The sequence below is a fragment of the Bos javanicus genome, chromosome 11, assembly GCF_032452875.1.
Source record: "Bos javanicus breed banteng chromosome 11, ARS-OSU_banteng_1.0, whole genome shotgun sequence".
NCBI classification, from domain to species: Eukaryota; Metazoa; Chordata; class Mammalia; order Artiodactyla; family Bovidae; genus Bos; species Bos javanicus.
This window is the reverse complement of record NC_083878.1, coordinates 9934477-9959188: the sequence shown is the minus strand read 5'-3', so window position 1 is coordinate 9959188 and position 24712 is coordinate 9934477. Positions and strand designations below refer to the sequence as shown.

General features: G+C 45.2%; 1 protein-coding gene across 1 annotated transcript in view; it reads left to right on the top strand.

Annotated features, from left to right (window-relative positions):
- The window catches only part of HK2 (hexokinase 2), a 69295-nt gene that overhangs the window by 8686 nt on the left and 35897 nt on the right, over positions 1 to 24712 (top strand). Inside the window, exon 2 of the mRNA XM_061431819.1 lies at positions 15606 to 15768. Within this exon, the coding sequence (XP_061287803.1) occupies positions 15606 to 15768 (163 nt within the window). The remainder of the gene's footprint in view (positions 1 to 15605; positions 15769 to 24712) is intronic.

The window sequence follows — 24712 nt, the reverse complement described above, 5'->3', positions numbered from 1 at the left end:
TTGGTTGTCACAAGCAGGTGGATGAAGATGTGCTATTGCATCTGGTAAGCAGAGGCAAAGGATGATGCTAAACATCCTACAATGCCCAGGACAGATTCCCCTTCCCCACAAAAAAAAAAAAAAAAAAAAAAAAGACTTTTCTGACCTCAAGTATCTATGGACTGAGAAGCTACATCAATAGAAGCTGCATCAAATGGAATAGTCTGTCCCGCATTCTAGTATTACAGTGCATCACTAACTGATCATAAAGCTACTTAGTAGTAGCTGTGATGAGGACCGTAGTTCTTCGCTCTCAGTGTCCATGTCGTGGGATAGTCATGGGGGGAAGTGGCCTTTTACAAAAGGTGAATTTACAGTGAGGTCTGCAGACCACAATAATTAACAGATGTCCATGGCCCCTGGCTGAAGTGTGGGTTACCTGAGTTACTGTTTTTGTGTCTTCAGAAAAATATGGGCAAGGTAAGCACTCCAGAAAGCCATGGGAGAGAAGTTTGTTCAGCTGACCCCAGAAGAATCTCACCCTGACTTTTGTTGGGGTTTCCCTAAGGGCCAGGCATTGCCAGGCTTCTGAGCAAGGCAGGCACGTGAGATGCTGAAACTTCTATTGCTGGGGACAGAGGAAAGGGGCTGTTGGTGCCACTGAGGGACAGTCCAGCAGCCTCTGGGAGGGTCTCCATGGTGACAAGTAGAGCCAGGCTTCCTGGGGTTGAATCCTGGCTCCTCACAAACCAGCGGTGTGAACTTGGGCCAGTTATTTAACCTCACTAGACCTCAGTTTCTTCTACTTGTGAAATGGAGAGTGGATAACACCTTAATAGGTTCTTTGTAAGGATTTAAGAGAGTGCATATATGTGGAGTTCTTAGAGCTGTACCTGCCAGAGTCAACACTCAATGTGTCAGATATTGATGGTGGTGGTTTAGTGACTAAGTTGTGTCCTACTTATTGCTACCCCATGGACTGTAGCCCCCACCAGGTTCCTCTGTCTGTGGGATTTCCTAGACAGCTGTCAAATATGCATACATAAAGACATTCTCAGATACCCAACTGTGCTGCCCATCTGCGTGGGAGCAAAAGAGGCCCTGTTTCTAAGAGCTTTCAGGGCAGGTGGGTTCTGGCCCATTTATGTTCTCTGTCTGATGTCAGATTAGCGCAGAGGACAGGGAGGATAGAAGGATGGAAAGTTCCTAAAGCTGAGGAGTAAGGAAGCGTCCTCACTGCTCCCTCCAACTCCTAAAACCTTCTCTTTCCCGGGCAGAGGAGACCCGCTTTTGAACTCCTGTTCTAACTTGCTTTCCTCCTGATCCTCTGGGGAGAAGGTAGCAACCCCATCGGGTGGGTGGGTCTTTGGGATGCCTGGGCTGTTTTGGTGTGCCTTAGTTGAAGCGCCCTCCTTGGGAAGTCATGAGAGACACAGTTGCACTGAATAGTCATAGCATTAGTTCAAACCTCTTTTCGTTGTAGAAGCCTGGTCCTCTCTCCATTGGTACCTCCCCTGGAGGGCAGAACTGCAGAGGCTCCAAGGGCAGTTGCTGAGGCCACTTATGCTGAAGTTGGCTTGTGAGACGCTTGCTCACACTTCCTCACATCTGCCGCAGTCTCTGGCTTCCCACTGGGGGAACCACTTGAGGTGCCTTGTGCTATTGAGTCATAGGGCTGGGTCATAGTAGGTTTCAGCCCCACTGACCCTGGAGTTTCCATGAAGTGAATGGTCTTTTTTTGTTTTTTTTGGCACATTGAGTGTAGAGTCCCTGGCCATCTTGGTTCTCAGCAGAGAGCGCTTTGCCCTTCATATACAGACTCTGGGCTGTCCAGTTTGGCCTCTTCTGACATTAGGGTGCCTGGGGTTCTTGACAAAGCCAGAGAGGACCCTCTGTGTGGGACCCACGCTCTACTTCTCTCGTTCCTGTACAGCCTTTGTCTTGTCTAGATTGTCATGGCTAGAAAATCTCCTTTTCCCTGGAAGTGTCATGCTTTTTGCATTTTTGTCTGCGGATCTCTAAGCACTTCCTTAATAGTCCTTCCCTGGAGTGGCATTGTTGTCGTTGTTCAGTCGCCCAGTCATGTGTGACTCTTTGGGACCCCATGGACTGTAGCACGCCAGTCCTCCCTTTCCTCACCATCTCCCTAAGTTTGCCCAAGTTCATGTCCATTGCATCAGTGACGCCATCCAGCCATCTCATTCTCTGATGTGTCTTCTTCTGCTGTCAGTCTTTCCCAGCATCAGGGACTTTTCCAATGAATTGGCTATTTGCATCAGGTGACCAAAATACTGGAGCTTCAGCTTTAGCATCAGTCCTTCCAATGAGTATTCAGGGTTGATTTCCTTTTAAAATCAAAGATTTTGTTTGACTGGTTTGATCTTCTTGCTGTCCTAGGGACTCTCAAGTGTCTTCTCCAGCACCACAGTTCGAAGGCATCAATTCTTTGGCACTCTGCCTTCTTTATGGTCCAGCTCTCACAACCGTACCTGACCACTGGGAAGACTAAAGCCTTGACTATATGGACCTTTGTTGGCAGAGTAATCTTGGAGTAAACGAAGAGAGTGAGTCGGGTCTGAGGACCTGGCTCTGGGAAACCTTGGTACCTACCCACCCAGCCTATTTCCCTCTCCTCAGCTTAGCAGCGCTGTCCTGGAGGCTTGGATATGGTCTATGTTCTTGGAAGGCTTTATTCCCAACTTTTTCTTTCTGGCATCTCCATATTGTCTGATAAAGGAATGAAGCCAGATGAGCTATTGAACAGCTTTAATTTGGGCTAAATAAGGGAATTTGAAGCTGTCACTTTTCCTTTTTCCCATTTGAAGGACTTTTTCCTCCCAAATGTTCCTATTTCAACCCCTTCTAATGAAGTCTTCCAGCCATTTCCCATCAGTTCACTTTTCCCCTCAATTCCCAAAGGCCTTAAAATAGCAAATGTGCACCACTTACTAAGTGCTGGACTCTGTCTAGGAACTTGACCACAACACAGGCCACCTCAGGCAGCCCTCCAGGATAGCCATTATTGCTGCCTATTAGTCAGAGGAAGACACCAAGACACAGAAAGGGCAGTACCTTGCTCAAGGACAAGCCAGCATTCAAACCCATGCGGTCTGATTCCAGAGCCCTGGCCTCTGGCCCCAGCATGGGGCTGCCTGGGACAACTGGGGACGGCCAATTGTCTTTCAGTTTCATGGGTTTATGAGGCTGGTGTCCATTGAGAGAGATCTTTGAGCTCATCTGTTCATTTTACAGTTGAGGAAAGCAGGTGTCTTGTCCTAAGGGACCAGCCAGGAACCCAGTCCCACGCCCTGCCCCGTCCTATCTCCTTTCAGCGCCATTGGTGTAGCATGAGCTCTTCCCATCGTTCAGATGTGGGCTCCCCAAGGACCACAAGCAGAATTTGCTCTGTGGCCTATTCCTATGATAACCCCGTAATTTTTTTGTCCAAACTGGATCACTTGAGAGTAAAAGGGGACATTGTTAACAGTTATGCTACTATCACACTGGGCAGATTATCCTGTGCAAACTGGGATATATTAGATGGTTGCCCTGCTTATGGTGGGTGTGACAAGGGTGGGTGGGAAGGTCTGGGGCTGGACATGGTACAAAGGGACAGACCCAGAGGAGTTTGATCCAGCAGGTTACAGTGGGCAGCACACAGGAGTGGGAAGTTTAGATGCCCCTGTGGGACTCTGGGCTCAGGCGCAGAGTCTGGTCCCTGGTATAGGGCTGTCCAGAGGAGGCAGAGTAAAGGGATCTGGGGGACAGGCCAGGGCAGCCAGGTAGACGGAGAGGAAGCTCTGCTGCCAGGATCACATGCAGTGCAGGCCCAGGCCTGAAGAGCAAGGCCAGGCTCTGAGCACCTGGGCAGTCTGCGGTGGCCAGTGCTTGTTACTCTCTCACTCTTTCCTCGGTGTTCCCTTTGCCCCTTTATGTCCCCATAACAGATGTGTCTGGAGTGCCTGCTGTATCTCAATACTGCAATAACGCTGGTATCACAGACACAAATTTGGGAACAGTGCCTTCAGTCCTCTGGGACCAGTAAGAGCAAGAGACGCTTTTTAGTCAAAAGTGTGTTAATGTAACCAGCTGGGAACTTGGGGAAGATATTTGTGGAGAGGCTATTTGTATTGGGCCCCTGAAGAACAACTGGGAATTTGGTAGGCCAGAGTAGGAGAACATTCTAGGTATGGGTTCAACACACATCTCTAACCTTTTCAAGAAAAAAAACCAAAAAACAAAACTCAGAATTGTATTGATGTGTGTGATTTAAGTGATTGTGAATCTATATCTTATTGTAGTGAAAGAAACTGCTTACTATCTGTCCTTACTGCTTCAGTTGGTAATTAGTAATATATTTGCCTCCTACTGATAGTCTGAGCATTTGCAGGCAGAAGGGTCCCCTTTATCCCAGTATTCTAAGTGCCTGGCACACTCAATGTAGCAGCCAGTATGTATGGGAAAAAGAACTGTCACAGGGTCATGCACACCTGGGACATATTATTCCTTTGAACTGATGTCCTATAGTCTGCGGATAGGAGGGTCCCAGGACAGGGGTCCCAAAGGCCTGTCTCCTGACCCCCTGACAGGTGCTGTTGCCTGCAGTCTGTCTGGCTGTAACTTGATGCAGCTGAGAGCAAGAACTGGAAGAACAGGAAACCCTGTGGCTCACGCGCAGCAAGATCCTGGAGGAGTGGCCTGTGAGCCTGGCTCCACACTCACCCTGCCCTCCAGGCTGTGAGTGTGTCAGCTGCCATCTCCCTGAGGTGGCATGATGACCCTAGTGGGGGTCTGCTTTGTCCCATCTGAAAAAAATGTCAAGGTAGATCTGTAGCTTTTGGTTAACTGCATTTCAGAGGACAGGAGCCTTAAAGAATCCAAAATCTACTGTGTCTTTCCTCCCTAACTCATCCTCTTTTTTTTTTTTTGTTATCTTATCGGGAATATCTGGCTTTGGCTTGGCAATTTTACAGGATAAATCTGCTGCTGTTTGTACAAACTTGGTCTTCCCAGGAGGAGTCTGTGAAGACATTAGTATTAATGAGGTCACAGATAGCAGTTACCTAGCTTTCCCTGGATGAGCGCACACCTGTGCCCCGGGTCAGGGCATTCATCTGGCCTGGATGTTACGGGACCTGTTAGGAACTTGGCCTATGGTTTGCGGAAGCTTTTTCAGACTTTGGTTTCCTTGTCAAAGATTTGCAGTAAAACACTGGCAAAGGAATAATGTGAAAACATGAAATTCTTTCAAAACTAAGTTGCAGGCATATATTAGCAGATAGAGTCACCAGAAGGCTTTGTGTGGCTGCATTTAGGTTATGGCTTTCCCTTCCGATTTGACCTCTTTGGCCCTACCATGTGCCAAAGACTAGGACCTAGTCAGTACCTTGTCATTTTTCCTTCCTTTATTTTTAAAGTGAAGTATAATTTGCATAGAGAACTGAGAACACTAAGTAACTACCACCTAGATCCAGTAACAAATTATTACCAGCAATAGCAAGCATATGTGTGTGTGTGTGCGCTAAGTCACTTCAGTCATGTTGGGCTCTTTGCGACCCTATGGACTGTACCAGGCTCCTCTGTCCATGGGATTCTCCAGGCAAGAATACTGGAGTGGGTGGCCATTTCCTTCTCCAGGGATATTCCCGACCCAGGGATTGAACCCGCATCTTGTGCGTCTCCTGCATTGGCAGGCAGGTTCTTTACCACTAGCACCACCTGCTGCTGCTGCTGCTAAGTCGCTTCAGTCGTGTCCGACTCTGTGCGACCCTATAGACGGCAGCCCACCAGGCTCCCCCGTCCCTGGGATTCTCCAGGCAAGAACACTGGAGTGGGTTGCCATTTCCTTCTCCAATGCATGAAAGTGAAAAGTGAAAGTGAAGTTGCTCAGTCGTGTCCGACTCTTCGGGACCCCATGGACTCCAGCCTATGAGGCTCCTCAGTCCAAGAGATTTTCCAGGCAAGAGAACTGGAGTGGCACCACCTAGGAATCCCTAATAGCAGCTATGTGTACTCCATGCTAAGTTGCTTTAGCTGTGTCTGACTCTGCAGTGGTATGGACTGTAGCCCGCCAGGCTCCTCTGTCCATGGGATTCTCCAGGCAAGAATACTGGAGTGGGTTGCCATGCCCTCCTCCAGGGGATCTTCCCAACCTAGGGATTGGACCCAGGGTTTGAACCGGAGTTTCTTACGTCTCCTGCATTGGCAGACAGGCTCTTTACCACTAGCGGCAGCTGGGAGGTCCCAACAGCAAGTGTATCCCCCATTAAATGTAATTACTATCCTGACTTCTACTGGCGTAGATCTGTTTCTGTACTTATTATAAGTGGACTCATACGATCCGTTCCGTGCTGTATCTGGCTTCTTTTACTCAACTTTATGTTGTGAGATTCATCTACACAGGCGTGTAGTGACAGGTGGGGCATTCTCATTGCTGTAGAGCACCCTGCCCCTGCCCCTCCAACCCTGTTTTAACTGTAGTTGAGTTAAAGCGGATGAAACTAGCCAAAGTCCTTCACTTCAAGGGGGTGTGGTCCTTCCTAACTTTCTTCCTAGGAGACTAGGTTATAGAGCCTTGGAGTCTGCCCTAACACATTATTTAATATATATACACCTGATTGTATCTTTGGGACAAATACAAAAGTGCCAGGAAAGTTGAAATTCAGTCAGTTGGTTTGCTTGGGGGCTAGAAAAATCTAAAACATAGGAATTAGCTAGTGTTCATTCAGCAGCTCTTGGAGAGAAGGTTCTAGGTACTAAATCAGAAATACCCAAAGACTGGAGAAAGCAGTTTGGCATTACAGCAGTACCTCAGGGTGCCCCTGTGTCCTCAGGCCAACTATGCTTATGGAGTTCCTTTCTTATCCAATTTGGTCACTTGAATTTGCCCTTCTACCAGGAGGGTGTATCCTGTAGGAATGACTGATGAGCATTTGCTTGTTCTTGTATTATTTATTTTCTGCCTGCTTACTAAAAGGATTAGATGATATGGTTTAACTTTCATTGAAAGGACTTCTAGAATAAGAGTCATGGAACAGGCAGGAATGATTAAAACTTAGTTCATTAAAGTTGAGTACAGAGCCCTGAGCTTCCTAATAGCCAAAGCAAAAACAAAAAAAAAAAAACAAAAACAAAACAAAACAAAAAAACCCCACAACAACAACAACCAAAACTGACTCTTCTTGAGTCATTGTTTTAATTTCATTGGCCTGTATCAGGAAGTACAGTGACTCTGGGCAGCAAGACTTTCCCCTGGCACTAAATTCCCTGTAGGGAATTGACTGGCCAGTGAACAACACAGCAGTTTCATGCAATGGGGTGATTTTTATGATTCTCCCTTCCTGTTACTCCTTGATTAAAGGTAACTAGGATTAAGTCATACTGATACGGAGGCATTGCAGTAGGCAGCCTATGCAGGGTAGTGAGGTAGTGAGCTAAGGCAGGGTAGAGAATGGCTTTCTGCTCCTAGAGTTCATAACCTCCTTCCAGTATCCTGGGCTTGCCCACACCTTCTGAACCTTTTCACATGATCTCTCTACTGTCTCCATGTCAACACACATCCATTGACATGTATGTTGGATATGTATGTTCTTAGCCCAGAAGCAATCTCCTCTGAATGCTAGTCTTACAGGCCACTCACTCATACCTGTGACAGTTCCCATGGGCCATTTTACATTAACACCATCTTCCATTCATTTCAGAAACACCGGGTCTACAATGAGTTGAGTTCTGTGCTATATCTTATAAAGTCCTAGAGAACAGGAATCTTGATTTCTTAAAAAAAATTTTAAAAACATTTGTGTGTGTGCGTGCGTCAGTTGACCCTTGAACAATATGGGTTTGAACTGTACGGGTCCACTTATTGTGGATTTTTTCAATAATAATGTGCTACAGTACTATATCACTGCATTATTCACAGTTGGTTGAATCTGTGGATGAGAACTATATATAAGGAGTGCCAACTATGGAGGATCAGCACCCCAGCCTGCGTGTAGTTCAAAGACCCAGTGGATATATATTTAGAGTGTACAATTCAGCGGCATTAAGTACATCACATTGTTGTACAAGTATCACCACTATCTCTGCAATTGATTTCTTTTAAAATTATATTCTTGTATGCTATCGTGCTTTGCATGTAATTGATTTTCAACAAAGGCTTAAAATGGGAGAAGCTTGGGTCAGGGATTCAGCAATTGAATGATAGAAAAGAATCTTACAGATTTAGATGTTGAAATTTAAGGTTTCTTCTATACTTTCTTTTGAGACCTCTTAAGGTATTCAAGGTAGGGTTTATGGCACTTTATGGAACAAACTGTCAAAGTTGGAATATTGTTCTTTTCTGGATGTAAGTAGTTTGATGAGGACCATTTCTTCCCTGGGACCTGTTAGGTTGGCCTCGGGGAAGGTCACTAGTCATTCAGTTGAAATTGGCCTGCAAGATGACAGTGAGTTCCTGAGGAAGCTTGGGGGTAGGATTGTCATTTACCATTTTTGACACTGTAGTAAGGGATCTGGGTGATCCAGGTTCTAGTTTCAACTCTGTGACCTTGGTCAAGGCTGTTCCCCTGACCTCAGTTTCTGTGAGTTTCCTTTCTGGCTCTCACCTCCAGGCCTTTCCTCTCTGGGCTTCCTCATACCTAACTGGGGCTGTGTCTGCCACACCTGAGCCACTTCACACTTTGAAGTGGAGCCTCTGCAACAGTGATCTTCTGCTCCCTCCATTCCTTGCATTGTTGCTATGGCGCAGTTTCTCCTTTTAGTGCTAGTCTAGAGGAAACTGTGGGCACTTAAGGAGATGAGCTTTCCATTTGGCTGTGTTGTTCAGTTGCTCAGTCATCTCCGGCTCTTTGTGACCCCATGGACTGCAGCATACCAGGTTTCCCTGTCATTCACCATCTCCTGGAACTTACTCAAGACTCATGTCCATTGAGTCGGTGATGCCATCCAACCATCTCATCCTCTGTGGTCCCCTTCTCCTCCCGCCTTCATTCTTTCTCAGCATCAGGGTCTTTTCTAATGAGTCAGTCCTTTGCATCAGGTGGCCAAAGTATTGGAGTTTCAGCTTCAGCATCAGTCCTTCCAGTGAATATTCAGGACTCATTTCCTTTAGGATTGCCCGGTTTGATCTCCTTTCAGTCCAAGAGACTCTCAAGAGTCTTCTCCAACACCACAGTTCAAAAGCATCAGTTCTTTGGCATTCAGCCTTCCTTATGGTCCAACTCTCACATCCATACATGACCACTGGAAAAACCATAGCTTTGACTAGATGGACCTTTGTTGGCAAAGTAATTTCTCTGCTTTTTAATATGCTGTCTAGGTTTGTCATAGCTTTTCTTCCAAGGAGCAAGCGTCTTTTAATTTCATGGCTGTGGTCACCATCTGCAGTGATTTTGGAGCCCGAGAAAATAGTCTGTCACAGTTTCCACTGTTTCCCCATCTATTTGCCATGAAGTGATGGGACCAGATGCCATTATTTTAGTTTTTTGAATGTTGAGTTTTAAGCCAACTTTTTCACTCTCTCTTTTACTTATCTTTAGCTAAGCCTGAAGTTACTATTCTCCACCTAGATGGGGGCCTTAGTTCTTGCAGAAAAACTCAGGAGAACTCCAGAGATAATTGTTATGTGTATCCCTTGAGGAGGAACCAGGACCCTGCTTTATTGCTGCACTGTTATTTCTTGGCTGCTCCTCCTTCCTTTCCAAATTCCCTCCCTTCCCTAGTTAGTAACTGTTCGAATCTGTTCTTTAGAACTCTGGGGAAGTCTAGGAGGTCGATGCCTTTTTTTCTGCAAACATGAACAGGGGACTTGGAAAGGCTTTTGCACCCGGGAAGGCCCCAAAGGGTCCTGCTTGTTTTCAGCTTCTCTTTAGAACTTCTCTTGCCTGAACCCACAGTTCTAGAGAGGAGGCAGGCATAGACTAGTGTGTTATGCGAAGAAAGAAACTGACCAAAACTGCCCAATGAGGAATTTCTAATCTTGAGATTGCTAAACAGATGTGTCTAAAACTACTATCTCTCTTTAATACACACCCTTGCCTCTGGTTAGGCAAGTGACCTTCTCATACTGCAACCAAGCTTTGCTCTGGCCTGCCTCTTTATCCCCAGCCTAGAATTCCCCTCCTTTCCATCTTTTTTCCTAATAGAGATTTAAAGAGAAGTAATCCAGGGTGTCAGGCCACACACACTCCAAAGAAAAAGAAGGAAGAATTTGGGGAAACAGCTCCTGTTTTGCTGACCCCCGTGTGACTAAGTAGGGTTAAGAAATGTCTTTGATCCTCTGAAGGTGCCACTTGGCACAGGGGAGTCTGGGAGAAAAAGAGGAAAGGGGATAGACAAAAAGGTTAGATATTAATAGATAGCTTTACATTTGCCACCTCATTTATGCTAGTGACTCTGTTTGAGTGTTAGTCCTCCCATTTTATAAGGAGGAAACTGGGACTCAGATGCCTGTTTTGAACACTGATTTTTCTGATGCCACAGCCTACAGTTCCCCACCACCAGCTACTAAATAAGGGATAACCTGAATGATTCTACTTTGATAGCTTCCAATAACTGGAACTTTTCCCCAACAACTTCAAATTTGTCTTTGCAACTCTCAACTTGACCCAGGATTGATGAAGAATTGTTTCACAGTTTAGCCTAATGTCTTAAGTACGGACTTTCAAAGATCCCAGGCCGAAAGTGGTAACAAATGACCTTGAGCAGTATTGACTAGAACACTATCCATTATTGTCACATTATTGTTAAGGTAGATACCAGCCCAAGGAGAGGGGAAGATGTTTGAGCACCCAGACAGTAATAAAGATGTCAATTTGATTAGTCTGGAATGGGTCTTTGGGATTCTTAGCCAAGTTCAGAAACTCTTATCCCAAGTGGCAGAACATAGACAGAAGTTATCAGAAAGTAGATTTATCTTAGAGAAAAAACTTTCTAACAACTAGAACTGACCAGCAGTAGAAGCTAACCAATTTTGAGAAGTGAGGAGTCTGTCATGCTTGGAAGCATTCAGATCTAGGCCTGATGCCTATTGGGATAAGAGGGACAAAGGAGATAAACTCAAATGCTGTCTACTTTCAATGGGATTTGAATTGTCATTACCCCAAGGTTCTTTATAAGAGTTAGTATTTTTTAGCCATAATGTTACTGTGCTGTGTACATTTGGTAACTCCTAAATGACATTCTCCTATGACTTTGGGCCTGCTTGTGTTCCCTCCTTCTGGTTGCACTGTGAGAGAAAGTTGGCAGGATTCTGCATTTACTTCCTTCCCGATCCAGGAGAAAGGTCTTTGTATGGAGGCTGCTTCTTGCTTCCGACTCCTGCTTCCCTTGGCTACCCTCCACTCAACACAGCAGTGCTGGCCAAGGCTGGGTGGGCCTCAGTGGTGTGTTTAGGAAGTGATAACATCAGGTGATTAATCATTCCTTCCTGAGTGGCCCTGAGAAACTCAGGGTGGATACATCATCATGTCCATCATTGTGGCCCAAAGAGAGGAGGTTTGGGCCAAGGTGCTGTAGCTGTATTTTTCATAGCTGTCCCGTATCCTTTTTCTTGGTCTCATCTGATGGAGATGTAAATCGAAGTACTTTGATGATAAAACAAAGTACTGAGGTCATCCAAGAAGCTGCAGAGCAGAGAGTCCCACCCAGATGAGGAGGGTCCACAGGAAAAGTGAGGGTGATAGGCCTAAGGGCCTAGCTTTAGAGCCAGACGCCTGTGCTCCTCACCGAGTGAGCTATAAAACAGGGATATAGAAGTTTTACAAAAGAACAATGGACGTCATGTCAGTAAACTTGTAGGATGGGTTTTGGGAGGTAATAAATGCTTGGTAAATGTTTAGCTACTGTAATGGTGATCATCATGACCATTTTCATCTGTTACTAAACACTGAAGAATGGTTATAATCTCTTGGGTAAAGGGCAACATGATTTGAGTAAAGGCTGACCCTTTAACTTGTTAGGTCCTTTTGAGAGTTAAGGATGAGGAGTGTTGACTAGATTTCCAACAAGCCTTGTAGCAGCTTAAACATCAAAGTTAAGTTAAGCATGACCACAGTAGAATTACGGCCATCCTAACTTGGTCTTTTGTGTACATGACCTCACACTCCAAGAAGTGATAGGGCAGCTCTTTAACAGGGCAGCACCACAGGCTCAGCTTGCCCACAAAGGAACATCTGGAGCCTTTGCAACATCTGGAGCCATCTATGGAGGCAGGAGTGGGTGGCAGTGAGGCTTCTGGGCCTGTCTTCTTTTTGGGAAAGTAGTAATGCAGGAGCTCCAACTTAGTCACGTGTCAAACTCATGATAATGTCCAGAGATATGTCTGCTGCCCTCTGACCTGACAGGGCAGCCCTGTGCGTGTCTGTGTGGTGGGATGACTGGTTCAGAAGATGGCCTTTTAGTGGATGTGGCCAGCCTGCATGCACTTAGTGCCATTTGAGCTGTACAGACTTTGCTGTTCAGCAGAGAGGGGCATCCGTCTAGTAGAGTGGACAAAAGCACAGTGGGCTGCCCCGTCCAGTCCTGGCTTAATCTTTTGCATCTGTGTGATTTGGGACATGTTGCCTTCCCCTTTCAGTTGAATGGAGAAAATAACACCTCAAAGGGTTGTTAGGAGGATTCAATGAGTTAATGGGTATAAGACCTTGAGAACAGGTTTTGCTGAAGGGTTTGCTGTTATTACTATTGCCTATGAGGCTGTACTTGGATGTGGCTTGGCTTTAGCCTTTGTTTGGTCTGGTGGCTGGGACTTGTACGTTAGCACTGAGATGCATTAAGCCCTAATTTGTTCCTCGGCCAAGCCAGGCATCACTGAGTCTGAAGCAGGAGGCCTCTATGGTGATTATAGTTGCTCTGGGCCCAGAGTCTCCTGCGTTTTGTCTCCCACTGAGCCAATAGGGAGAGAGAGGACTTGTCTGAGACCAAATGCTTTTTCCTCCTGGGAGCCTCATGTGTTGTAGGGGAGGCCAACCTCCTCAGGAACACCCTGGCTCCCCAGTATTGTAGGAAGCCCAGATCAGTGACCCTGCTCAGGGAAGGGAGCTAGTGCCCCACAGACCTGGGAGGCTAAGGCAAACAGGGGGTTTGCCATGAACCTGAGGTGCCATGAACCTGAAATTAGGAAATAGAGTGGATGATTGAAGTCTTTCTGATTTCGACCAAAGGAGTTAGATGTCTACGGTAGCTCTCTAATAAATGCTGGCAGCAAGGGAACTTGGGGATATCCTCATTTCTGCAAATTTCAAACTATGACAAGCCTAGTCCCTCTGCTGGCTGGGGAGGGAGTGGAAAAGTGGCTGAGGGGCTTTCACCACTCTAGCCCTGCTTTGTCCTTTTCCATCCCACGTGAGGATTGTGTCTGTCAATTTTGTTCTATTTTAACCACATGCAGTTATGAAGACGGGTGGGCTGATTAACCACAGTCTCTTCTTTGTCTTGCTTACAGCTTCTTTCAGCATTTTATCCAGTCTCTGATCTTTCAACTTGTGGTATTTTAGAAGAATGATGAAAGATGAGTAGTGATCAGGATGCTTGAAATGATCTGAGAAGGGCCAATCTCATAATTCCTCAGGAGAGAGGGATGGACCCCAAACCCCACAGGGAGTTAGGATGTGGCTGCAAGAGAGAACCTGTGAGTAAGAGGACTGTCTCTCTCGCTCTCTAATTCTCCCCACCCCCCAGCCCAAAAGAGGGCAATGGGTCTGTTCTTTCCTTAAAGTATTAAACAACTTTTGCTGTTCCTCTGGGAATCTCAAGCTTCAAAATTTGTTTAAAACCTTTGGTTTTAACTTAGAACCAAAAAAGTTTGGTTCTAAGAAGATCTGACAAAAAAAGTGCTGGAAAATAGAACAGTCTGTTAATACTAATGAGCACATTTGTCAGGGAAAGCTCATTATAAATGTTTATGCTTCTTGGTCAGAGTTGGGCAGAGGACTGCTGCTGCTACTGCTGCTAAGTCGCTTCAGTCGTGTCCGACTCTGTGCGACCCCCCATAGACAGCAGCCCACCAGGCTCCCCCGTCCCTGGGATTCTCCAGGCAAGAACACTGGAGTGGGTTGCCATTTCCTTTTCCAGTGCATGAAAGTGAAAAGTGAAAGTGAAGTCACTCAGTTGTGTTCGACCCTCAGCGACCCCATGGACTGCAGCCTTCCAGTCTCCTCCGTCCATGGGATTTTCCAGGCAAGAGTACTGGAGTGGGGTGCCCAAAGGATAGGTGGGCGTTTACTTGTGATTCCCACAGGAGTAACAGTGATGGTGGTCATCAGCCCAACCAAGCCAGTCAGGATTCCTTTGGGAATCCTGAAGTTTGGGAGCTGGAAAGAACAGGGTCTCTTCACCCCCCAGTTTGCTGATGAGGCTAGGAGGACCAGGCCCACCGCCCTCATACCTTGAGGGCACAGCTGTAGCCTGGCCCAAGGGTCCTGATTCTACCCCCATCTCCATGGCCAGCAACCCCACCTGGCCTGGACATTGCTGCTGCGAACAGGGATATTGTGGAAACTTGAGTGCCTCCTTGGATGGATTTCTATCAGATCTTTTTCTGAGAAGAAAACTGGGAATATCCACAGCCAGAGCAGATGAGAGCCTTCAAGAAGCAGGCTGTCTGAAGGGGACTCCTGTTGTTTCTCCTTCTCTCAGTGTTAAATCTGGGAAAAGTTCACAGAAATTTATGTTGAAAACAAGATAAATGAAATGACTAGGGAGAGCCGCCTCTGCCTCTGTGGATGGGGGAGGACTTTGGCTTTACCATGTGTATCAAGCCTCTGTCAATATGTCACATGCTGTGCTGGGCTTCAGGGATGCAAGCGTGAACAAATAGTCATGGTTCTTGCCCTTGGTGCTTATGATTTGGGCACTAATATATGTTTCCAAATTGAGGTTGGTGATGTGAAGGGAAAAGTCTGAGTTCACAGGAAAAACAGGGAGGCCTGATTGTTTTATTAGGAAGGTCAGAGAAGGCCTCTGTGCAGAGAGACCTGAAGGATTGGTAAGGGATCCGTAGATGAAGAGCAGAGTGAGGTGCTGTGTGGCCCATGTGAACAGTCTTGCAGGCAGGGAAGGGCACGGTTGGTGTGTTGGGGGGCTGAGCCAAGGCTGGTCTGCACAAGGAGTGCAGAGGCACCTGGTAAGATGAGCAGTGGGCGAGGCCAGGCTGTATGGTAGGGCCTTGGAAGGGTTTCAGATTTGGTGCCAATGGGAGACCACAGAAAGGTTTTAAGCATGGGAATAGTATAGACTCTGTCTGGGGATGGAAAATGGATGACAGAAGTAAAAGTAGAATCAGAGACTCTTATTAGTCTAGGAAGGAGGCAATGGCTGAGGGGCAATAGGGTTGGCGCAACTGGCCTTGAGTGCAGAGGAAAAGAGATGAGCCTCTCCCCTAGCTGGCCTTTCCCCTGGTCTTCATCATTCTCCAGAAATAAAATTAGACCATTTTTCTAATTTGAATTTTTAGTTAATTTTTTTTTTTTAAGACAAAGTCCTGTCACAGATTCTGGTTCAATGGTCTTAATAACCTTCTGTACCTAATAGATTTTACCCTTTTGAGAAGCTGAATGATGTTCCATGACATAAATGAATACCATAATTCATTTAGTATATATGTCACTATGCACTTTCCCTTCTTTCAGGTTGACCAGTATCTCTACCACATGCGTCTTTCTGATGAAACTCTTCTGGAGATTGCTAAGCGTTTTCGCAAGGAGATGGAGAAAGGGCTTGGAGCCACCACTCACCCTACGGCTTCAGTAAAAATGCTGCCTACTTTTGTGAGGTCTACTCCAGACGGAACAGGTACTGTACCCACCGGGAGGGGTCTGGAAGCTCCTTTGCCTGGGGGAGATTTGGATGACTTTGCTCAGGGACCCAAAGAACTATGTACACCAGGGATGGTACTTTGGTTTTAAGCCTCAGAAGCCAACGCTGGCTAATTTAAGCATGTAGGGATTTGAATGGAAGTTTGTGGCATGGGATAGAGGGGAAGACTGGGAAAGGAGGTAGCCCTGGCAGTCAAGGGAGAAGTAAATCTTTGTCATTCCTGCTGGGGTAACTGCTATCGGCCATTTGATTCCATCCATGGCTCAGTAATGGCAACCCACGCCAGTACTCTTGCCTGGAGAATCCCATGGACAGAAGAGCCTGGTAGGTTATGGTCCATGGGATTGCAAAGATTCGGACGCGACTGAGTGACTTCACTTTCACTTTCACTTTATACCTTCACAGAGACTGCATACAGTGAGGATCATAAACCGCAAATATGCCTAAGATGCTTACGGCCATACACCATGGCAGTCACTCTTGAGCCCACCTAACTGGTACATTCCACAGGCATGCTGGAGAATCACTGTGGTACAGATTGTTCTAGATTGTTTCTTGAACTCCATGAATAAAGACTACTAGAAATCCAAATAAACTTGGGATAATGTAAAAGAGACATGGTACATATTAAGGTATGAAAGTCTCTAAAATTGTGCAATTAGAACTTGTCGAGCTTTGTTTTATCCCCTTGTTTGGATACAGTCTGTATTTCACGATGCACCTCCCCAAAAGTGATTTAACTAAACTGGAGAAAAGCGTCATGGGGAGACTGAAGTTGGAAGGTGGATTCGGGCTAGATTCAGAAATCTTGTATGCATACCTGAAACACTGAGTCTTTCTTCAGTAATACGCACTGGGGAGTAGCTGAAAGTTTTTGAGAGGTGTGAGCAGAGCTGTCTTGGTAACACACATTGTCAGCAGTTTATGTAGAGTGTGTGTGCGTGTGGAGTGATGGATGGTTAGTAGAGCACGGGGCATGGCCCTGGTGGAATGTAGTGGGCAGAGACCAGAGAGAATTCAAAGATCATACCAGGGTGTGGAGCATAGCTGTCCCAGGGTGGCAGCATCCTCAGAGAAGGGAATGGAGCTAAGTTGTGCCAGTGCTTTGTGCAGACAAACTTGCCACACAGTTTGTTTCATTTAATCTTCATGACAACCCTCCATTTTAGAGATAAAGTATCTCTGGGGCCATGAGGAGTGAAGGATGTGTGATGGCTACCTGCATGTAGAGGGTGAGAGAAAGAGCCTGGAGGCAGCTGCCAGGGTAGTGGAGGAACTAGGAAGTACAGAGGCTGAGCCACCCGAGAGGAGACGAGGCCAGGAAGGCGATGGCTGGTGAAGACCCGTACTTGCGGAGAAGCTCCGGGGGTGGGGAAAGGCACAGGACAGGGCTTGTCCACGCACCACGTGCTTTCAGTGTTTGCATCATGTCTGGGTCCCTGAGGCTTACCTTCCTACAGTCCCTAAAAGAAGTACATGTCTGCTAAAGCCTTGGGTCCCGGCGCTGAGAGTGTGGCCCTGTTCAGGAGTGTTCTGAGCAAGCGTGTCTCAGCCTTTCAGAGAGCTCCTTGAGTTGAGGAGCCTCCTCCAGTTCTCGTGTGTCTCTTGTGTGCCCTCTGGAATGGCACGTTTACTCCATCTGCCACTTACTCTGACTGGCAGCCACACCCGCTTTTATTGTTTTTATTGGACATTCTGATAAATTTACTAGCTCTTTTAGTCCAGGGACCTTGTCTTTGTTTCAGGCACTAGCACTAAGCAAGTATCCTAAATATTTTCTAAATATATATTATGGGCTAAAGGATTTTTTCTGAGCACTTAATGTAGTAATTTATTTACTTTTCACAAAACCTTATAAGATATGTACAAATTTTACCTACTTTTTTTTTTTTTTTAAGATGAGGAGTTGGGAGCCTGAATGGTCAGATAATTCGTCTACGGTCACACAGCTAATGAGAAGCTGAGTCAGGATTCAAACTCGCAAATGCCAAAGGCTAGGCATCAAGGCTGCTGCACTTGATCCATTATGTGCGTACGTGCACATGTGAGCCTGTCCACTCAGCAACAGAGCACACCGCACGTGCTCAGTTAAAGTTTTTTGAAATGGAGTTGGGGGTGGATGTCTGGCCTGGATTATAGGCAGGTGAATAAGCTTATTGGGGAGAACTAGGTATGCGGCCAGCTTTTTCTGTTCTTTTTGCTTTCCTGAGATTGGAGCATGGAGATCTCCCCTTGCCTCTTAGAGTTTGAACCCATTGCCATATTGTGTGGTTACAGATTCTACCGTGCTAATGGAGACAGCACCTAACATGTAAAAGGAACACTGTGTATTATGTTAGTTGCTCAGTCATGTCCAGCTCTTTGTGACCCAGTGGACTGTAACTTGGCAGGCTCCTCTGTCCATGGAATTCTCCAGGCAAGAATACTGGAGTGGGTTGCCATTCCCTACTCCAGGGAATCTTCCCAACCCAGGGTTTGAACCTGCATCTCCTACATTATAGGCAGATTCTTTACACTCTGAGCCACAAGGGAAGCCCCAACTGTGTATTGGAATGGTTATTCACTTGAGCAGAGCAGGTGACCCCTAGAGTACTGGAGACCAGACTGTAGGAGATGGGGTCCCCAGCCCCATGGTTTCTCATTTCCTGAGGTGTCCGTGGGTCAGCTCCTCACCCCAGCTGTCTGAGACTCAGCCTTTTTTCCTTCGTAAAAATAAGAGGTAGATCCAACAGTTCCAGTCTCTTCTATATGTCCTGGAACTAGTGTGTCACTGTGCAAAGTTCCTTGAATTACTGTAATGAAGGAAAGACCCATAATGTCCATCAGTTGGCCACTGGTCAATTAATGCAGAAAACAGTCCTCTGTAACCCAGCATAAACCATGAGACAGTTTTATCTAAATTCATGTTAAGATCATATATATATATATATATATATATATATATATATATATATATACACACACACACACACACACACAGGTGTGTAAAGTCTCAAGGACATGTATTAAGTTATTGGTAGGGTTTGCCTGGACTGTGAGGTTGGCAGTGACTACATATACGTGTATATGACAACTCAGCAATTCTACTTCCAGCTATACCTTAAACAAATTTCCATATGAACTCAAGGAGACATGTCTAAGAATGTTCAGGGCAGTGCTGCTTATAATAACAGTGTATTGGGAACCATTTATAGACTGTGTGTGATGGGATGCTATGCAGCATATTACCAGAAAAAAAGTGTATAAATATGGATACATCTGAAAAAAAAAAAATGAATGAAAAAAGCAGGACATGTACCTCATAGTAGTTGAATGTAATTTAAAAAAAAAATCCCTCCAAGCAATGCTATATGTTGCTCATGCACACATCCTAAAATTGTTAGGGTATAAACTGGAAAATGTGCACCAGATAAATGTTAGGGTTGCTTCTGGAGGGAAAGAAAATTGAACTGGGGAGGGGAGCATGAGGGAATATAACTGAACGTGGTCAACATCAAGGCTTTGAGTTTTATGTTTTGTTAATTGGGGGCTGTGAGTTCTGGAAGGTGGCAGAGAGGACCACTAACTCTTCAGTCAATAAAACTTGCCACAATGAAGATTCTTCTTTGTAAAGTGCTGAGAGAAGAAATGAGGGAGAGCTGTGTGCAGGGCTGCTGCCTTTCTCCGAACGTGTCACGCAGCTGGTGAGGCTTGGCTGGAGCACCTGCTTGCTGGTCAAGGCTGCGATCCAGACACTGTAACTGCTGGTGGTGACTGTGCTTCTCTGCTGCAGAGGGCTAGAGGCCTTGCGCAAGTGGTGCCTGATCCAGGCTAGCCTTCTTCAGCACCCTGATCAGCCCTTTCCAGTGTTACTTTTCTAATCTGGGAAATTAAACCTCAGATCTAAAGCTGTGATCTAGAGGGACATAGTCAGTGGCTGTCTAACTCTTCTGGACTACATACTCACAGCAAGAAACTCATGCATAGGAATGTTGATAGACAACTGAAACGAGTTTCAGGAATTAATGTGTATTCTTAAATGTGACACAGATCTATTATCTTCTCTACTTTAGAACTGTCTGTAGTCAGGACTTAAATAATTTTTCTTCAGCTTGCAGTGTGAAAGCCACCATCTTAAATGCTCCTCACCCAGTTTTGCCCTGGTCAGGCCTTTGTAAAATTGGCTATTTCTTGCCAGGGGTGAGAGGTGGTTTCAGCGCAGTGTGTGGTAAGGGGCAAAGATTAGAATTCTAGGTTTAAAAGACTGTGAAAGTTGTATGCTTTCGAGTAGTTCATTTATGCCCCAATCCTCCATTTTCTCATTTGTAAAAAGAAGAAGCATCGGAGGGTTGGCTCTCAGAATGAAGGGGGAGTCAGTCACGTAACTTTCTCAGTGTGTTGTAAGCCCAGTCATATGTAGCCACAACAGCAAGGTGCACACCCGGCACTGATTTTTGTTGCTCAGGGAGCAGGTGTGAGGGTTCATCCCCATCAAATGGTCCTGCATTTTGGAGCATGGACTGAGTTCCAGCTTTCTTAAGTCAGGTCTCAGCTATCTAATGGTAATCAGAGACCTGGTAAGAGAATGTGGGAGAGACTTCAGGAAGTTTCAGGCCATTCATTTATGATGGAGGCCTCCATTACACACAAGAAAAAAGAACCTCTAAATTATGGTTTGAGTTCTCTGTGAGAAGGAAGGGAATGTCAACAGCCAGAGCCCCATGGCGGCTGACTCAAAAATATCTGTGCTTCATAGGTTGTGTAGACCATGCAGTACAAAGAAACATAGTTGGGACAGATAAAAATGAAATATTTATAAATGATCCAAGGATTTCTTTGTTGTTGTTTTAATTGCTAAGCTGTGTCTGACTCTTTTGGAACCCTGTGGATTGTAGTCTGCCCCTGGTGACTCAGTAGTAAAGCATCTGTCTGCCAATGCAGGAGATGAGGGTTTGATTCCTGGGTTGGGAAGATCTCCTGATGGAAGAAATGGCAACACACTCCAGTATTCTTGCCTGGGAAATCCCATGGACAAAGAAGCCTGTCGCGCTGCACTCCATGAGGTCACAAAAGAGTCGGACACAACTTAGCAAATAAACAATAACAAAAATATCTTGCTTGGTGACTGAATTTGGTGTCAGCACGGTATGTATATGAAAAATGCTCGTGATTTGTTTTTTTTTCCTCTAAGACAGTTTTCGGAGAGGGCAGTGGCACCCCACTCCAGTACTCTTGCCTGGCAAATCCCATGGACGGAGGAGCCTGGTAGGCTGCAGTCCATGGGGTCATGAAGAGTTGGACACGACTGAGTGACTTCACTTTCACTTTTCACTTTCATGCATTGGAGAAGGAAATGGCAACCCACTCCAGTGTTCTTACCTGGAGAATCCCAGGGACGGGGGAGCCTGGTGGGCTGCCATCTATGGGGGGTCGCACAGAGTCAGACACGACTGAAGCGACTTAGCAGCAGCAGTAGCAGCAGCAAGACAGTTTTAGGAAGTTGAAAGAACAATATAATGAACACCCATATACAGACTACCTAGAGTCTACATTTATATTTTAACCAAATCTGTTTTATCACATTCCTCTATCCTTTTGTCTCTCAGTCTAGCTTGTTTTTCTTGAGGCATTGCAAAGTACATTGTAGCAATCAGTTCATTTCAACCCTAAAACTTCAGCGTGCTCATTGTTAACTAGAGGTCAATGCTACTCTTTTATCTTTTGATGTAAAATTTCGTACCAGATGCAAACCTTAAATATCATATGATGAACTGACAAATACATACACCTATTTAATACAACATCTATCAGGATAGAAAACATTACCATCAGTCCAGAACTTCCCTGGTGCACTTTCCCAGGCAGCTCCTGTCCCCAACCCCCAGAAGCAGTCCCTGTTTTAAATCCACATGTATTACTAGTTTTTCTTGTTTTAGAACTTCCGTTATATACAATCATACAGTAGTTACTCTACACAAGGCTTCATTTACCCATCATAATGCAGGCTTTATCCATGTTGTGAATATCAGTAGTTCCTTTTTGCTTGCTGATTCTCTAGTGTGATTGGGATCCTATATGACATCAATTCTATGGACACCTGGGCTGTTTCCAGTTTTCCCCTAAGGCGATGAAAGCTACTATAAATATTGTTGCACAAGCCTCTATGTGGAAATGTTTCCATTTTCTTCCTTTTCTGGAGTAAACAATTAAGAGTGGAATTTCTGGGTCATAGGGTTTGGGATGTGTTTAATTCATAAGAAACTCCTGGACCAAAATGGTTTGAATTTTGGTTTCCAAAGTGGTTAAGCTATTTTATACTCCCACCAATGCTGTATGAGAGTTCCACTTGCCCCAATAATTACTGTCTGTAACTACCACTACCTGTTTTGCTTTCGGCAGTGCAGAGTTGAATAGAGAAAGTGTTTATTTGTATCTGCCAGGAATCTCACCATCTTGAGCTCGCAGTAGGCAGCCCTAACCTAAGCTTGGCTGTGCATGTGATTGAGGTTATAGCCCCAAATACAGCCCGATTGGGACCTACTACATGCCTTTCAGGAGCAGTTTCATCTTGAGAGGAAATGCAAGAATAATTGATATCATTTAATGATCACCCATGATGTCTATTTATGTAAACAATCTACTTTATGCTCCATGCAAAGTCTACAAGAGAGATATTCCCAATTTAAAAATAAGACAGCTAAGGCTAAAAGAGATTGCCAAAGTCACCTGAGTCCAGTTAGTGACAGAATTGGACTTTAAGCATAGGTAGTCTTGACTCCAAGGCTGTAAGATTCATGTGTACATTGGCTCATGTTGCTGAAGAGAAGTTTCTAAAGCAAATCGAATTATTAGCTTTTAAAATTGACCATAAACATGGATTTGCTTTGTACCATTATAATCAGAAGCTCAAGTAGAACCCAACTAAAAATCTACAAATATTCCAGCATTCCAATTAATTATTTGTTAAATAATTTACATTTTTAGCAAGTTCTTTTTACCCTAGCATTCCAACTTAGAAACGAGCAATCTTTGTAGTGTGTCTTTATTGCCCTCGTCGTCTTGGCAAGTTTGTTTAGATACAAGCATGTCTTAAGGCAGAGTAGATGAGATGGTTGGATAGCATCACTGACTCAATGGACATGAACTTGGGCAAACTCTGGGAGATAGAGGGGGCAGGGAGGCCTAGGGTGCTGCCATCCATGGAGTTGCAGAGTCAAACATGACTTAGCAACTGAACAACAGCAAGGCGGAGTAAGATGAAGGTTTTGCTGTTTTGATCGTTTGATACTTCCCCACTTACCTGAATTGTGAATTGTTTATTTGAGTATATCTCAGTGGCAACCCACTCCAGTGCTCTTGCTTGGAAAACCCCATGGACGGAGGGGCCTGGTGGGCTTCTGTCTATGAGGTCGCAGAGTCGGACACGACGGAGGTGACTTAGCAGCAGCTTAGCAGCTATCCTCTGAAAAAGTGAAAGTGTTAGTCGCTCAGTTGTATATGAATCTTTGCAAACCCATGGATTGTAACCTGCCAGATTCCTCTGTCCATACAGTCCTTCTCTAGGGGATCTTCCCAACCCAGGGATCAAACCTGGGTCTCCCGCATTGCAGGCAGATTCTTTACCATCTGAGCCACCAGGGAAGCTTCAAGAATACTGGAGTGCATAGCCATTCCCTTTTCCACGGGGTCTTCCTGACCCAGGGATCGAACTCATGGCAGGCCAATTCTTTACTGTCTAAGCCATCCTCTAGCTAGATTTAATTCCCTCCAGAGCAGGGAGTGATGATGATGATGAAGAAACTAGACTTAACTAATCTAAGTTGCATAGTGAGCAGATTGAAGCATTGGGATTTGAACCCAGCCAGCTGTGTTTCAATGCCTGGGCCATCAGGCATATCGCTAGTGCTGCATTTGTTCTTATCTGCCCCCGACACTGCTAGCACAATGCATTCATTCTTGTGTTAGTAACTTAGGCCTAGCTATTCAGTTCATTTAATAGAGTCCCCACTGAGTCTGGTCCTCTATGGGGCAGCAGTGTGCTGAACTACCTTGTGTCCCATCTTTGGAGAGTGAAAATTATCCTGGGGACATAAGGCTTGAGCAGATGAAATGATTACTCAATGATATGGGGTCACATAATGCAAGCACATGATGTGATAAAGAGAGACTAGCTGTGATAGGGTACACGGAAGCCGGCATGGAACCCTGTAAGGAGCTCTTATCTTGGTTACTCAGCATTGCAGCAACAGCTGCGTAGTGAAGACATAGATCAATAGCTTTCATACATGCAGCTTAATAAGTGGATTTATATGGTACCTACAATATAAAATGAAGATTGTATTGATAAGCCTCCATATCGTCATATAATCATATAACTGGAGTTTATTAAACATTTACATGTGCCAGGCAATATGCCAAACACCTTTACGCCTTCATTGCATTGATCCTTGACCGAAAACTATATGTGTCTGTGTGTCTTTGTCCCTGTGTCCTAGGGAGAGATGGGGAGGTCCTGGCTAGATAGGATATTATGACTATCCCTTTTTAACAGATGATGAAACCCCAATGTTGGATTTCTAATAATTTGCCCAATTATATGGCTCATATTATGGCTGAATGTTAAAATGGGATTTGAACCCAGGTTGGCCTGCCTGAAAACCTTTACACACTCAATGCCTACACAGTATTGTAGCAATCATATTTTAATCCTTTGAAGAGTGGTTTCATATCTATGAAACTAGTATAACAGCTCTGAGTTCCTTAAGCAACATTTCCTGAGGATAAAAGTACCAGAGTGGTGCTTCCTGATGGTGTTTTGGGAGTTCTGGGGGGCACTTAAAAAGTGTTATGTGCTCCAGGCCCCTTTAATTGGAGCAGGTTTATGTTTCTCTATTTGTACATTTTTGCATTCAGTATCCTGCTGGTGTGCTATAATGGAGTA